Consider the following 15,770-nt stretch of genomic DNA (forward strand, 5'->3'; position numbering starts at 1 on the left):
TGCAGAGTCTGCTGATTTAATGAGTAACACCTGATAACATCCAGCTCATGACCTGCATTCAACCCCAATAACATGGGATCATAGATCATAGATCACTCTGCAGGTGATGAACATTGCATCCTTTAGTTTTCTCTCCTAGGTGAGTGATATAGATACTCTAATTTAAAGCATCCTCTGTGATCGATCTTTGGAACGACAATAACATGCAAAATGTGTTTTTTCCCATGCACAGCTGCAGAACATACAGAGGCGTGCATGTTGTTTAAAACGCTGAATATCAACATGCAGAGCAGGCGTATAAAAGTAATCTCTGCAGACATATAGGCGTACAGATCCAGGCTCAAACTAAATGTGGATTTCCTGCAACAAGAGAAGTGAACAGAGACATATTTCAGACTCAGTGTCCAGGTTTCTGCCTCAAACTTGTTCTTATTGAGGAATAAAAGCATGTCCATGAGGTCGGGTGTCAACAGGGTCAAGACGCCGAAAACGCTCACTCACACGGCTCTGATGTCGCAGGTCTGCAGAGATGCTGGCGTGTAGCTTTGGGAAACATCTCTGCTTTGACTTTCCACCAGTCAGTCAGCTCATGGAGACCTGGGGCAGCCCCCGTCTGAGTGTCCTAGCTGTGCACAACACCTGTAGCCATCTGGTTCCCATTGAAACATACTTTAAACTTCAAACACCTCCGTGATAGCTGAGTATAATCATGAGACCACACGTTGTCTATCTGAATGTGGGGGAAAATCAAACATGAATGCATGTTTGAATATGTTCTTCAAGATCAAATACTCCATTAATTGCCAACATCTTTATTTAGAATTATAAAGTGGCACACCAAAACAGTGAGACTGGCCTCGCTGGGATAAACAGGAGCAAATACTATAGATTAAAGTCCTAATCTTCTGGGTCATCAGAGGTAGGAGGTATAAAGTTGTTTTCTCTGCGCTCATATTTACTCATCGTTGACTTTTAGCTTCAGGCTGTTAAACACTAAGTTAATCAGGACACCATCTTCTCTCAGCCGCTGGCTCTTCTGTAAGATGAGATATACTTCTTGGTTTCACCACGGAGACATTTCTCACAAAAAACACCGTCACCGCTCTCCTTCATCACGGGTTGCATTCACGGTAAACTGCAGCAGCAGTAGTCTGAGGTTTGGTTTTACATTAACCTGGATGTCCTGACTGCTCTAACTCACTCACGTGCAAACTCAAGAGGGAGGTCACATGAAAGAATAAGGGTGACTAAACAGGTTGGACTTGCATGAAGTATCGGCTCCAGCAAGGCAAATACTCTGACACTTCTGAGGTCCTCATATATGAACGCACAGTCATACAGAACACACCAAGAGGAGGAATCCTGTTTCCGATTTCTACCTGAGTCAGAGGGGAAGACAAAGCCTCGACGCAACACGAGAAGATGTTGAACCGAAAAGAGACATTATTGAGTTCATCTACAGATCACAGCGAGGGCTCAGACACAAACAACTTCACGGAGTATCTGCAGCTCGTGACAGATTTGTCTGCATCAATGCAAGGTTTCTGATTTGCAGAACTTTGAGTTTAAGCAGCTGGACGTACTCCCTCGTGCTGACATCAGATGTCAAAAAGAAAAGTATTTCAAAATAAAAGCATTGAGTAAACCCAATGAGAAAACAGCACAAACAAATATTTTTTTCTCTTTCTTAAATGTTCCTCATGTGTCCCTCACAAGCACCAATCAAAGAGCTTTCTGTTTTTATGCACCAAAACTAGGGGTGTGCCAAAATATCAATACTACGATATATCGCGATATATCCTCTTGCCATACGTTATCGATACACTGGCGCCAAATATCGGTATTTAAACAATAAACATATAGCCGTTCTAAACAGATTCTCTCACAAAAGCCTGCTACAATTTTGATTTACAGAGTCACTACTTCAAGCCTCCACATGATGGCGCTTAGCATGAATAAGAGTGGGTGCTGCGGTAGAGTACTCTTTGAAACATAGACTGTATTAAATATGGACGTAGGATCCGTGACGTCACTCATCTGTTCCTGAGCGCTGTTTTGGAGCAAATCGCCTCCTAGCCAACAGCTATGTGTTCCCGACCGGGAGTCACGTCAGTCAGGTCCTTATTTGGGCAAAAACTTGAAATCTTAATATCTTCTGAACCGTCACGTTATTAAAAAATTCACCCCCCGTACAGTGTGTGCCGATAGAGAGATTAGCTTCATAGAGCCAAGCCGTTTTTTTGAACCAGGCTGTAAACATGTTTATTAATGCTGCAAAGATCGTCTTTTTCCCATTCATGTCTATGTGGTTTCTGGTGTTTCTGCAGCCAGCCTCAAGCGGATTCTCGATGTATTGCAGTTTATAGCACTTCTGCATGGGCTTCATCGTTTGAGACCGGAGGTCGCCGCTTGGTTTGAAAAGGAATAAAAAGAAGAAGAAAAAGAAAATGATGCAAGGTGGAGGATTAGCAAACAGCAGAGAAAAACACCTGAAAGATGCACCGGCGAATTTCAGATCTAAAGTCTGGGCCCACTTCGGCTTTTACTAAACTGACAATGGAACAACACTTGATAAAGAGTTCACAGAGCTTACCGTGGAGGAGAGGACGCTTCACGACGCTAATGCTAACTTTTCTGTAAGCTAGCTGTCCTACAGCTGGCAAAGGGCCACTTTGCGAACTGCTCCAAAAACGAAAGTGAAAGTTAAAAAAAAGTGATCCAGTAACATGCTGTCTGCGTATCGTTGGCATGGAGACAAGTCGCGGTATACATGTGCTGACCCGACCAAAACATACAGTGAAGGAATGACAGTTCGGGGGCCACAAATAGGCTGCCGGCAGGCCGTATGCAGCCGAGGGGCGCCTGTTGAGGTCCTCTGAAAGATACAAAGTATCTATGGCACATATGGTCTAAGACTTAGACCATATAGATACTTTGTTCTGTCATTCCTGTGAAATGGATTCAGTGCAGTCTTCAGTGACACAGATACCGTGATGAATCGTGGATGATATTTCTTGCAATTTATCGATTATTGCAGAATCGGTGTATCGTGACAGTATCGTTATCGTGGGCAAAATACCGTGATAGTATCATATCGCTGGTGATACCCTGCCCTAACCAAAACTGGGAACTCTTCCTCTAGACATTAAAACGGCGAGCTGAGTGTTTTAAAAAGTTAACTTAAGACTTAGCTTTTTAATCTGGCTTTTAACTTGGAGTCATTTTAGTTCAGCCCTGAACTACATTATCACCATTATTAACATTGTTATGACATCATTTTTATTTTTTTTATTATATAAATAAAATGTTATTATATATTTTATTATATCTTATTATATTTTATTTTATATTTATTTGTTTTTCTGATATTTTCCTGATTTTATTTTATTTTATTTTTCTGATATTTATCTGATTGTATTTTATTGATTTGATCGTCATGATTTTATTCTTTAAGTAATTTAAATCACTTTTACCTATTGCTGTTCTTTTATGAAGCACTCTGGACTGCATGCTTGAATGTATGAAAGGTACTATATAAATAAAGTTGAGTTTCTGCAGGCAGGGGATATTAAACAAACAGACTGAGACACAATAAAGGAAGGATAATCTCCTCGGGTGTAACTGCCTGACTCTGACTGCTCTATATGTACTCAACTGCATCCAAACGATCCAAGCACATGATTCACTCTCCAAGAAACATGACGAGGATGTTTTCTCAGCAGCTGTTTATTAGTTGTGGATATTTCGTAAAGCAATCTAAGATCCTTGTGTGTTGCAATGATCCAAATTAGATTTATCAAAGCTGAAAGTAAAATGATCTGAATGCAGAAGGTGACTTGACGATCGATGCATGACGAGAGCATAAAATGGGAACTGGTCCACACTTGCCTGAGAGGATTAAAGTGAATCTACTGTTGAACCACTTTTAAAAGACTCCTGCTCTCGTGCTGGAGAGGAGAAAGGGAGAAAAACGAGCGTTAATACTTGAAAATGTTGTAATTTTATGGCAAAGGTAAAAGTGTAAACAACTAAAGTCTCTGTGAAGGTTGAAATCCACTGACTCATGTGTGTGTTTGTGAGAAATGGAGGCTCTCATGTATGTGTTTTCTTTTGTGACTGAAGTATCCTTGTCCTCACAGGGTTGCCAGGTCTGTTCCCTCATCCCTCCCCTCTGTCTGCTTCAACAGGGTTGCCAGATCCTTTCGCCAAAGTGGTGGTGGACGGCTCGGGGCAATGCCACTCGACAGACACTGTGAGGAACACGCTGGACCCGAAGTGGAACCAACACTACGATCTGTAAGTCAACACGAGGAGCAGAGTGACATTGAACGCCTCACACGCTTCATTTAGGAACAAATGAGGCAAGTGTGTGTGGTTGAGTGTTGGAGGTCACACACCTAGTTAAATTTGAATCAGTAAATAAAGCGTTGTTGTCACAGAAACGCAGCATGAGGGTTTTGCTGTGTGTGGATGAGCGTTGCTATTACGAGTGTTTCAGGAATGTGGATGGAGGAGCCCCTTCACTGTGTGCAGAAACACCCATCCTAAAGCTCTGAGAACAAAACATGTTGTAGAGTGAGATTTTAGACATTCTTGGTCTTAGAGCTCAGCGATATGTGACGTTTAGTGTCTGCTTCACAGCGTCCAGCTCACAACCAGAGGACTTCTTTCAGTGATCTCTCTCTGGGTGAGAACTTCTCCTTTTAAACGTGTTTTATTTACGACTCTGTTAGCTTTCTTCTCACTTTAATAACAATAAAATAATGATTTATAAGACTTGAGGAGGGGTTGGAGGCTGGGAAGAGGACAAAATATGCAGACCTGTGCAGGGAGGATAGAGTGTGAAGCTCTATCCAGTGGAGGTGGGGGTTAGTGGATTTGTTGGAGCCACAACAACACGGCTTCTCAAGGATTTGGGGCTTCAGGGAAGTGGAGGAGCAAGTTTCGGCCAAATGCCACCAGATCCGTGTCTGATCCGTCTCTGATCCGTCACAGCACCTGATCTGATAGGTTTCTATTCTAGTCAATGTGTTACCTTCCTCTGGATCCGCTCCGTTGTGTTCCGGCTGCGTCTCTGATCCGGCAGGTCGGAGCCCTCCGGATCAGATACACAAGACTTCTATTGTTGCCGGATGCCGGAACACGACGCATCAAACTCAACAGAGCAGATGGAGCGGGACAGGAAGTCAGGTTTCACCAAAACAAAATGAAAACATCCGGTTAATTTTCAGAATAAAACACTCTGTGTTATCACCAGATCATATTTCACTTAACTACAACAACAAACCAAAGTCATGATGAGCGGAGCCAGGCTTGGAGTCAACAGGTCAGAGGTTTTCAGAGGACCAGAAAGACAACATGGATGAGGAGAGGAGGAGGGGAATCCTGGATTCAGTGATTACCACTGAGATCCTCGGTCACATGACTCCAGATGTCCGGCGGTCCTGCACTGTGTTGCGTTCCGAAAACACAACCGGTGGGTGTTGACGGACGAGAGAGCACGGAGCCAGACCACAATGGATCTGGTGGATGTCCCGGGTTAGGGAAACGTTTCTGTTCACTGCCCCGCCACCAGGAGAAGTTCTGGGTCGAGGGGTGAAACATCCATGAGCAGTCGTCCCCAGCTGATGACCGTGCAGCTAACCAGAACAGGCACCTGCGCCTTGCAGGAAGAACACCTACCTGTAAAATGGTTATAGGGCTTTTATAGATACTCATAGATGCAGGACAGTGTGCAAATCAAATACAGGTATAAGATTCAGAACTAGAGATCAGACAGAGGGAGAGAGTAGACGTCCCGTGTCGTAGGCTTCTTCTGAAAAGGTAGTTTTTAAGTTGATTTTTAAACAAGAGAAGAGAGTCAGGGTTGTGAATGTTTGGATAGGGGAGCTCCAGAGAGTTATTGAGGGCTTTGACAAAACCAAGAGTTAAAATAATTGAAACAAACTTAAAATAATATGTTTAAGAATAAAAAAAAAAAGGATGCATGAGAGGAAGAAACATGCTATTGAAGCTCCTGAATACAAGCAGGGCGGCCACAAGTTCTCCTGTAAAGCTTTGACTCAGCTGCAGAAGTCGTCTCACGCCTCCTGTGTGCTGGGACTGTTCCCGTACTTTGTCGACAGGCCGTTAGAAAGAGCGATCACCCCGAAGGACCCGGTCTCAACTAAAGCTTCCTTAAGGTGGTGAGAGATGGAGGGAAGCAGTGATGATAGGAGGAGGGATAAGAGAAGGATGTCTGATAGAGAGAGCAGCGAGGAGAAAGAAAAGAGGCTTTTATTGGCACGCTGCAGCAACAGAAGATTCTCAGGATAAGAAAGCAGTTCAAGTTTGCATGACACTTTTTTTTTACACACCTGTTCCACAACTTTTTCCCCGACCTGTCAGCATCCACCTTTAGTTTCACAACCTTTTTCAACATCACCCCTTCCTCTTCCACGATCTCCACCCTCCTTAGAGGAGTGTGTTTCCCTCCAGCGACCCCTGGCCTCTTCCTCTGGTTCAGGAAATGGCTTACATGCCACAGAGAGCAGATGGGAGTGTAGGCTTGGCCGGATGCCAGCTCGCCACACCCCCGTCTCCAGTCTGCAGCGTTTAGAGGAGCGGTCTTTTCCACATGTCACTTATCCTGCCTTACATTATAAAGCTTCTTAAACCAGTCATCTTCTTCTTTCTCTTTATACAATCCTGTCTTTGCAGGATGCACGCACAACGCTGGGAGATCATGAGCTCAGCAGTCTGTAGGTCTGGTTCTGGCAGCTCCTCCAGCCGTCTCAGCGTAGCTATTCACATCGCTTTGGTTAGAGAGTCAGATTGGTGCTGTGCTTGCTTTAACTTTAGATTAAATGCAGCGTACGTCCTGCTGTGCGGACCACATCTCTTTATAAAGGCCTGCTTAGGTTACCTTGTTTGTTTCCAGACATGTTGCTTCAGGACGGTTTGAATGAAAGTGATGAAGAAGCGACACAAACACTGCTGCAGTTAGATTTCACCATCCTCATGAGTTGTCTGCAGTGAGTTGGCACATGTTTGCACGCATGTTTTTCAGGAAAGTGTTTCGTTTTCATCTTGGACTTCAACCTTATTTTATTCTTCATTTAGTTCCCCATTAGTTTCCACAAATTTGTCACTTGTCCTTCTTGATTCCTCCCTTTTAAAAACAACCACACCTGTAACCGCTCCTCTGCAGCCTTCAGGAAGACTTCTGCCATATGCACACCTCTGTACCTCTCATGCATCGTGCTCAATCATATCACATCAGGATGCTTTTCTCCTCGTTTCAGTAAAACGAGCAAGAACGATCATGTAGGAGTTCGCCCGTCACAGATGAGTGAATCTCTCTGCAGACTTCAGTCAGTCCTCCATCATTCCTCCTGTCTTAGCACCAAGAGCCGCATCTGCCTTTTCTCCTCCTGTTCTAAGACCGGCGAGCACATCTCTTAGCTCATTTTCTCCACTGTCAGACATCCAACCATCGACTTCTTCTATAGTCAATAAACAGCGGCTCACGTTCCCCATATTCCATATTTTGCCCCACCCCTCCTTCACACATACTTCTTAGTTTTTTTGCTCAATTTCACGAAGGAAGCTTCCACAAATCTGTTTTAAATTCATCTTGAAAAACATTGTTTTAAATTCAACACAGTCTTGGTTGAATGTGTTGATAGTTGGCGTCCATGATTGTAGTATTTAAGTGTGTTTGCTCAATATTTTGGTTATCATCTTGCAGGTTTTAGGCCACAACTGCAAAAAACTTCAATCTCTTTGTAATAAGTTTTGTCTTAAGACAAAACCTTTAATTGTTTAAAGGATAAACTGTAACTGTAGAGATGCAATTCATGTTTAGGGGTTTGGCAACGATGCCAACAAGTGTCAGAGTGACCGACAGAGAGAGACGGAGCGTGCAGCTCCTGAGTTTGTGCAGACAAAAGTTGCTGCTAGAGCTGCAGGTATATTGTCCACCATCATCATTCAATGAATCAATGAGTGCTGTACATAAAAATAATAGAAGTAGAATAAATTAAAAATACAAACAAATGATTAAACCAGTAAAAGAAACTAAGAGACCACACTCAAATTAAATCAATCAAATTAAAACAATGACATATTAAAATGCTGAGAGGTAATCTGTAAAAATCATCTGATAAAATCAAATTAATAACTAAATAAAAGATGAAATAATTCACAATAGAATAAGGACAATAAATAAATAAATAAAAACTAGCTGAATAATTAAAATATATGTTTATATTATGATTTAAAATAAGACAGTATATTCTTAAAAAAGTTAGTAAAATTGAAACTAGATAATGAAAAGATAAAGTAATCTGGACTAACACTATTATAACATTAAGACTGAGTTACACATGCTGTGAATCCCTGCCCTCCTGTCTTATTTCCATTAAGGATCTTTACAATTTAAAAATACGTCTTCAATACTTAATACAGTCAGTGAAGCTGCGATGTTGTTCAAGGATCATAGAAGGGAAAATCCTGAACCTTTGCATCCCTGCTTTCTACTCTTTGATCCTCAGAGTTAATATTTGTCTTAAAACAAAGAAAACTCAGGTCTGATGTTGAGTTGTGCAAACAGCCAACTCATTACGACACGCTAACAATGACTCCACTTTTAGCATCTCAACCTGCATAAACATGATGTTTTTGGAACAAGATTCTGGCACAGTTTCAGTGAGTGAGGTTATAATGAGTCTTTGCTCAGCCTGACTTCAGACTTAATGTCTGCATGAGCTCCGTGCTTCACACTGACCTGTAAACCCCACTGAGAGCTCACAGAGTGAAGAGAGGAGGTTGACTTCGAAACACTGTGATGTCCTCAGAGAGGCTGTTTAAGTTCCACCACAGCACTCCAAACAAAAACACAGCTTCACAGTTTTATTCATCTGTTCTGACATTAAAACAACGTCCTGATGGAGGATGCAGCGATCACATTTGATGTAAACAAAGTTAAAGCACAAGCCCAGACACATCAGTGTCTGCAGAGACATCAGTGTCTGCAGAGACATCAGTGTCTGCAGAGACGTCTGCAGAGACATCTGCGTCTGCAGAGACATCTGCGTCTGCAGACATCAGTGTCTGCAGAGACATCAGCGTCTGCAGACACAGCAGCGTCTGCACAGACAGCAGCGTCTGCACAGACAGCATCGTCTGCAGACACAGCAGCGTCTGCAGATACAGCGGCATCTGCACAGATAGCAACTTCTGCACAGACAGCAGCTTCTGGTTGTTAAGAAACTCTGAATCCCATTTGAGAGATTTTAAACCCACTCAGGTTTTTTATTTGATTTCACTGCAACTATTTTCCAAACCTTTATGTTTGATGTTTTCAGGAGGGAAACCCCGCTCCTTCCCAGAGATGCGCAGAGTAATATAAAGCTTGGCATACACTGGGCTGTAATTTGTGAGTGTGAGTGTGAGTGTGAGTGTGAGTGTAGCTCTGCGTGTTTACTGCCGGTGCTGTCTGGGTCTCAGACTGTGGTGCAGCATATCACAGGGACTTCCTCTCTTCTTCAACCACGACTAGACTGGTCTCATCTGTGCTAAATCTACACACACATGCACAAACACACACACACATGCACACACATGCACACACAGGAGTTCCTTTAAAATGAGCTAATCGGCCTCATTACAGTCTAAACCGCTGAACCCATGAGCATTGTTCTCTCGCTGTCACAGAGAAGCAGATTTATTGATGCAGATTTTCTTTTGTAGCTTTTTAAATTTATTCTCAGGATTATAAAACCTTCTCCATCTTGCTAACATGTTTTCTGTCCATCTCCCTCAGATACATCGGAAAGGCCGACTCCATCACCATCAGCGTATGGAACCACAAGAAGATCCACAAAAAGCAGGGTGCAGGTTTCCTGGGCTGCGTGCGTCTCCTGTCCAACGCCATCAACAGACTCAAAGACACCGGCTGTAAGTGCCTGTTTACGTCTACGTGATTATAAACGCACACTCGCTGTCTTTAAATTACGTCTCCCGTGTGTCGCCTCCTCGCGCTCGCTCTGTGCTCTCGGGGCTCGTTAAAGCGTAATGTGGAGGCTCTATAGGAGGTACAGGATGAATAAATGAATGACTGAGTTCACACACACACACACCCTCAACTTAGGACTCATAGAGAGACTGACAAACGTTCAGCCCAGACTCAGTGTCTCCGACAGACGCAGCTTTCCTGTGCTGTGTTTTATCTGTCTCTAGCAGTTTGATAGCGAGCTAGCCTGCAGATCTGCTGTCCCTTCCTCAGCTCTCACTCTCTCACTCTCTCTCTCTCTCTCTCTCTCTCTCTCTCTCTCTCTCTCTCTCTCTCTCTCTCTCTCTCTCTCTCTCTCTCTCTCTCTCTCTCTCTCTCTCTCTCTCTCTCTCTCTCTCTCTCTCTCTCTCTCTCTCTCTTGCTGGCTTTTCATCATCTTAAGATTTATAGACTCAATGCAGAGAAACTCCACATCAGATATGTAGCCACCTGGGACTAAATCAATAGCTGTAAATCTTTCCACAGCAATGCAGCGCTCTGCCAAGGACACAAACAGCCTTTATTAGAATCACGGTCCTTCTGATTTTCTCCAAGAGGAAGAAGAAGAAGGAGGCTGATACTTGCAGGTTCATTCATCCAAAAGAAGAGCACTGAGTTTGCACACATTAGCTTGAGACTCCTGTGTTGCACCCGTTGATTTCCTCTCCAGGTGTGGCCCGGCTGGTTAGCTCTGTCTGCTTGTTGATATTTACACACATGCACCAAACTCTCTGTCCTTCCTCTCACTCTTCTTTTTAGAGGTGTAACGATTCATCTACGACATCCATGTATGGATTTATATTCCTATGATCCGTTCTACATCGATCTGCGCTCGGCAAGTTGGCCTTTCGGACGAGATATTTTGATCTAACATCGTTTTAAAAGGTAATAAATCGATTGTATCTATACTAGGAAATAACACATTACATTTAAGCACGGCAGACTTTATATGGATGTGTTTTTTTTACACTTTTAATGATAAAGACGTTAAACGTTACTCAATTCAGGCTGCCTGTCTGTGACATCATCACCACGCGCCAGCAGACAACAAAACACAGCATGGCAGACAGCAGAGGAGAAGCCGGCGAGCGAGGAATGATCAAGACACCATTATGGTCCAGTGTGTGGAAACACTTTGGCTTTTGCAAAGACGGAGATGTTCTAAATAAGTCGCTCGCTGTTTGTAGGATATGTAAAGGTCAAGTAAAGTTACCACGGCAACACCACAAAGCTATCCAACCACCTACTAAGGCACCATGGGATTTCACAACGCCGGCCGTCCAGGCACCTCTTGCAGCGTTCATCAAGGTAACATCAGCTCTGCAGAAACCTCAGGCCTCTCCAGCATGTTTAGTCAGAGACTAGGACAAGACTCAGATCAGGTCAAAAACATCACGGCAACAACAGGACTCTATGACTGTCCAGTATCAAGGGATCTATCTCACAGTCACACTGGTTGAATTTTTGGCTAAAAAGATACTGAATCGATTTCAAGTCACTGAATCGTTTCGGACCGTATCGTTCTAAATGAACCAATATCGTCCTTTAATCGTATCGGCAACCACGAATCATGATACGATCAAACCGTTGTTAAAAAGAATCGTTACACCCCTACTTCTTTCCATCAATCCCTCTTTCTGACTGCAGAATCACCACAATGAGTTTAATCTGTCCTGCTTTTCTTGGCTCTGGTGTTTCTATCCTCCACAACAACTTAAAAGTGCTTCACTTTGCTGTAATTGACAATTCTTGGATGCATTTGAAGCCATTCGACGCTTGTTTGCATGAAGTTTAGTTGGAGCAGCCTCTCATGCTCACTCCAAGCTGTCCGGCTAAATACTTCACATCAGAGTTCAGAATAAGCTCCAGGATCCTTTAGTGCTCGCTGCTAACCGGCCCTCTCGGGTCATAAAGTTCACCCCCTGATCTGCCAAAAACCACAACAGCGTCAGTGCTGCCGCAAAAAAAAAGGACCTCAACACTCATGGCAGCCTGGTGCCACATTTTTACTCCCGTGGATTTACCAACAGCTTCCAGACGCAGACGGTATAGGCTCCATACCGGCTCGGGAACAGCCACTTACTGCAGAAATTATACTCCATCACAGCAACAGGAAGTGGACAGGGAGACATATTCTGTGACATTATACCACTGTCCTTGTCCTGTGTGCTGCAGCAGACACATGAGCAGTGCCCAGCCTGTGGTCTGACCCAGATGTGCGTACACACACACGCGCGCACACACGCACACGCACACGCACACACAGAGAAAGAGACATGAAAGCCCAAACGCACCGGCACACACAAAGACTTACTGGAAATGCTTTTGTTCCTAGAAGTCATATTCACGCTCATAGTTCATGTTGTCATCCAAAGCAAACATAAAAGCGTGTCACTCCTGCACACACACACGCACACACCCAGATGCATGGTTGTTGAGGTAATTAGAAGTCCGTCTGACTTGTCACTGAGCTCCACTTCCTTTTGCAGTGCAGAAATAAACCTCAGAGTCCTCTTCCTCTCATCCCTGATATCCAAATGTCTTTAAAACATAATTAAATCTGCTGTTTTGTGCAATCATTGAAATGTTATTGAGGACACTTCTGATGCTGATTCTACAGATTTGCGCATGCATGCATGCATGCAGAGACATGAATCAACTAAAAAAACTGATAATCACAAACACAAATCTCAGCTTTTGTACATTTTTATTCCGTATAAAACTTTTTCTACCTCTGAGAAACTGACTGTCTTTAAAGATCTGTCAGAGCTCTGTCTCTCTGCTCCTCTCTTTCCTTCAAGAGGAAAATCTGCTCATTATCCCTGCCATGTGAGGCTGAGGCCATCCCTGTTTAGTCTAGACATGTATCCGGAACAGATGCACTCACACACACACACACACACAGACACACACAGACACACACAGACACACACAGACAGACACACACACAAACATGGCGTTTGTTCTGGAAACAAGCTATAGGATTGTTTAAAGCGGCTCAGTGATACACGTGGAAAGAGTCTCCATTAAACTTGCATCAAAATCAGAGAGACAAACCAGAGACATGACAAATCCAGTCTGACTGTGGTTTCAGTTCAGCACACTGAGAACTGGGGCATCTCCTCATCTTCCTCTCTCTCACTCACTCTGACTCTTCTTCTCCTGCATGCCCCCCCCCTGCACTTACTTACCACACACACACACACACACACACGCACACACACACACACACACACAGAGAAACACACGCTACCTTTGTATGATTAAGACTTTAAAGTTTTTATTCTCAGTAAGTCAAAGCTCCTGCAGACATTCCAACCATTTCTTTGGTACCAATTTAAATCACTCCTGTTGGTCAGCTGGACAGGCCGGCTCTCTCTGTGTGAGTGTGTGTTTCTCTCTGTGAGTGTGTGTGTGTGTGTGTGTGTGGGAGGGGGGTTGCTGCATGTATCTGTGTCTGGATCTCGTTCAGAGTCTTCCTGGGTTGTCTCTCTGTGCTGTCTGTGTCTGGCAGCGCTGTCCTGTCCTGCACAGACAATGACTTCCTCCTGATCCAGGAACAACAAGATTGCTCTCACACGTATTTATAGAGAGTTCGTGTTTCAATGTGAACAGATTTCTTTCTACAGAGAAGTCTGTTCTGAACATTTAGAGACACGTGCATGCAGATGATACCGTGCTGTTTGAGGTTGTGACTGTGTTGGTCCTTCGTGAGCAGTGAGAGAAACAGAAGCATGTTTTTGTGGATTAATACGCCCACTGTGTTTAGACCATCATTAGCATTTAGTGAAACACACAGCCTCCTCACTGTGTGTTTGTCCTTATGCTGCAAGAATATGATGGTGTGCACATTGCAGCCTTCAAACTCTCATCTTTTACTTATTTCAGCTTTTCTGGATCGTGTTTACAGTTGCTACGGTTTCATGCATCAAGCATTTATCTGCATCAAAGAGAAACTTCCTGCACCGTCTACCTGTAGCCTGATCTCTGTTATCTGTTCAGTGTGGTAGTTAGTTATTATTAAACAGGCAAATCAAGACAACAAGGACGATATAGACAGGTTTATCAGGCTGAATTATTTGCATGTATCAAGTATTCTTCTTTAAAGAAAGTCTAAACACCTCCTGTGCAACCAGCAACACTTTAAAGGGATAGTCCAGCATTTTTGAAGTGGAGTTGCGTGAGTTTCACATCACTAGTTATTTTACCAGCCACAATGGATGCTGCTCAGCTCGGCCCCTTTAATGAGAAACTGCAGGGAGAAACAGCACGCAAGCTAGGCTACAGTTTTTTGCAGATAGCGCCAAGCCTGCAACGTAATTTAGCAAATTTTAGAGACTCCAACTCGAGGTGGAAGAGCACGTCTGTGATGCGTCCACAAATGCACAAAAATGTCTGAGTAGAGCGTACACCTAAATCGAGACGAGTGCTCGGGTCAGAGTCTCTCAACCAGATCCTCTGGTCCGTCACCGCTCCTCTGTGGTTTGGTGCCGTGCTCCCCCGTCCATCAACACCCACTGGTTGCGTTTTCAGGACGTAGAACAGAGCAGAACCTCTAGATGTTTCAGTTTTCCTGATTCAGGGGCCGGAGAACTTAAACCAATCATAATCAGATTATAAAGCTCTGGGCTTATAATGCGTTATGCACAGCAGCTCGATGCCTTCATGAGTTAAAGGATGTAAATAAAGCAGGAGGCTGAATGTTCTTGTGTCTATTTTTTCCTGCAGATCAGAGACTCGACCTGAATAAGCTCGGTCCCAACGACAACGATACTGTGAGAGGACAGATAGTTGGTAAGACACTCACACATTTTCTCACCACATGTCACAACAGAAATGTTATCATCATATTTACAGACCAGTTAATCCAAGGACTTAAGGTAAGTGTGTGTTTGCATATTCCTGCAGCTCTGTGTGCAAACATTGAACTGTTTAATGACTGTCCTTCACAAGAGCTCTCCCTGATGTAAAGCTAAGTCTTTTAGCAAATAGCAGATGCATGTCTGGATGTCTAGATGCATTAAATAATTCAAACACATACGGATCGAGACTGCTTGCTCCGTCTGACTCAGTTCATCACCCAACAGCTGAAATACAGAGAGAGGTATTTTCTTTATCTGCTGGAGGTTTGATTTAAAAATATGTTACCTGGGAAGACATTAAATGATCGTCTTTTACATCACATGCACAAATATCAGAGAAGAATGCTCATGATGGATTAAGGTGGGGTCAGACTGAGTCTTATCCTGTCCTGAAGTTGGGTCTCTGTTCATAATTTAACATAGAGTGGTCTAGACCTCCTATGTTTGTAAAAGCGTCCTGAGATAACGTTTGTTGTGATTTGGCGCTATACAAATAAAGATTGATTGATTGATTGATTGAAGAAAAGGAACAGAAAGAGGATGAGAAGATGCAAAACGTATCCCTGATCTATTTCTTTGTTTCACCTTGCAGTAAGTCTTCAGTCCAGAGATCGCATCGGGACGGGGGGTCCAGTGGTGGACTGCAGCCGCCTGTTCGACAATGACTTACCTGACGGGTCAGTATTCTCTCAAATGCAGAAACTTTGCTGGAAATGATTCTCTTACTCTATCTTTAGTCCTGATTTCCTCTCTTTCTCTACTTTGTGACGGTATTTAAGGACATGTTAAAACATCTTCCTGTTGCGTACGTATGATGCTTCTTATTTTCATGCATGTTTTCCCTTCATCTGTCATTGAACAGCTGGGAAGAGAGA

The 15,770-nt window shown here is 43.4% G+C and overlaps 1 protein-coding gene across 2 annotated transcripts in view; it reads left to right on the forward strand.

The window, feature by feature from the left end:
* Positions 1-15,770, forward strand: part of LOC117815486 (E3 ubiquitin-protein ligase SMURF2) — a 58,542-nt gene that overhangs the window by 21,009 nt on the left and 21,763 nt on the right. For both annotated transcript variants that reach the window (XM_034687234.1, XM_034687235.1), the window contains exons 3-7: positions 4,188-4,296; positions 9,806-9,939; positions 14,762-14,827; positions 15,488-15,572; positions 15,758-15,770. The exon at positions 15,758-15,770 is cut by the window's right edge and continues 71 nt beyond it. In XM_034687234.1, the coding sequence (XP_034543125.1) occupies positions 4,188-4,296; positions 9,806-9,939; positions 14,762-14,827; positions 15,488-15,572; positions 15,758-15,770 (407 nt within the window). The remainder of the gene's footprint in view (positions 1-4,187; positions 4,297-9,805; positions 9,940-14,761; positions 14,828-15,487; positions 15,573-15,757) is intronic.

Source organism: Notolabrus celidotus, chromosome 7 (assembly GCF_009762535.1).
Source record: "Notolabrus celidotus isolate fNotCel1 chromosome 7, fNotCel1.pri, whole genome shotgun sequence".
NCBI classification, from domain to species: Eukaryota; Metazoa; Chordata; class Actinopteri; order Labriformes; family Labridae; genus Notolabrus; species Notolabrus celidotus.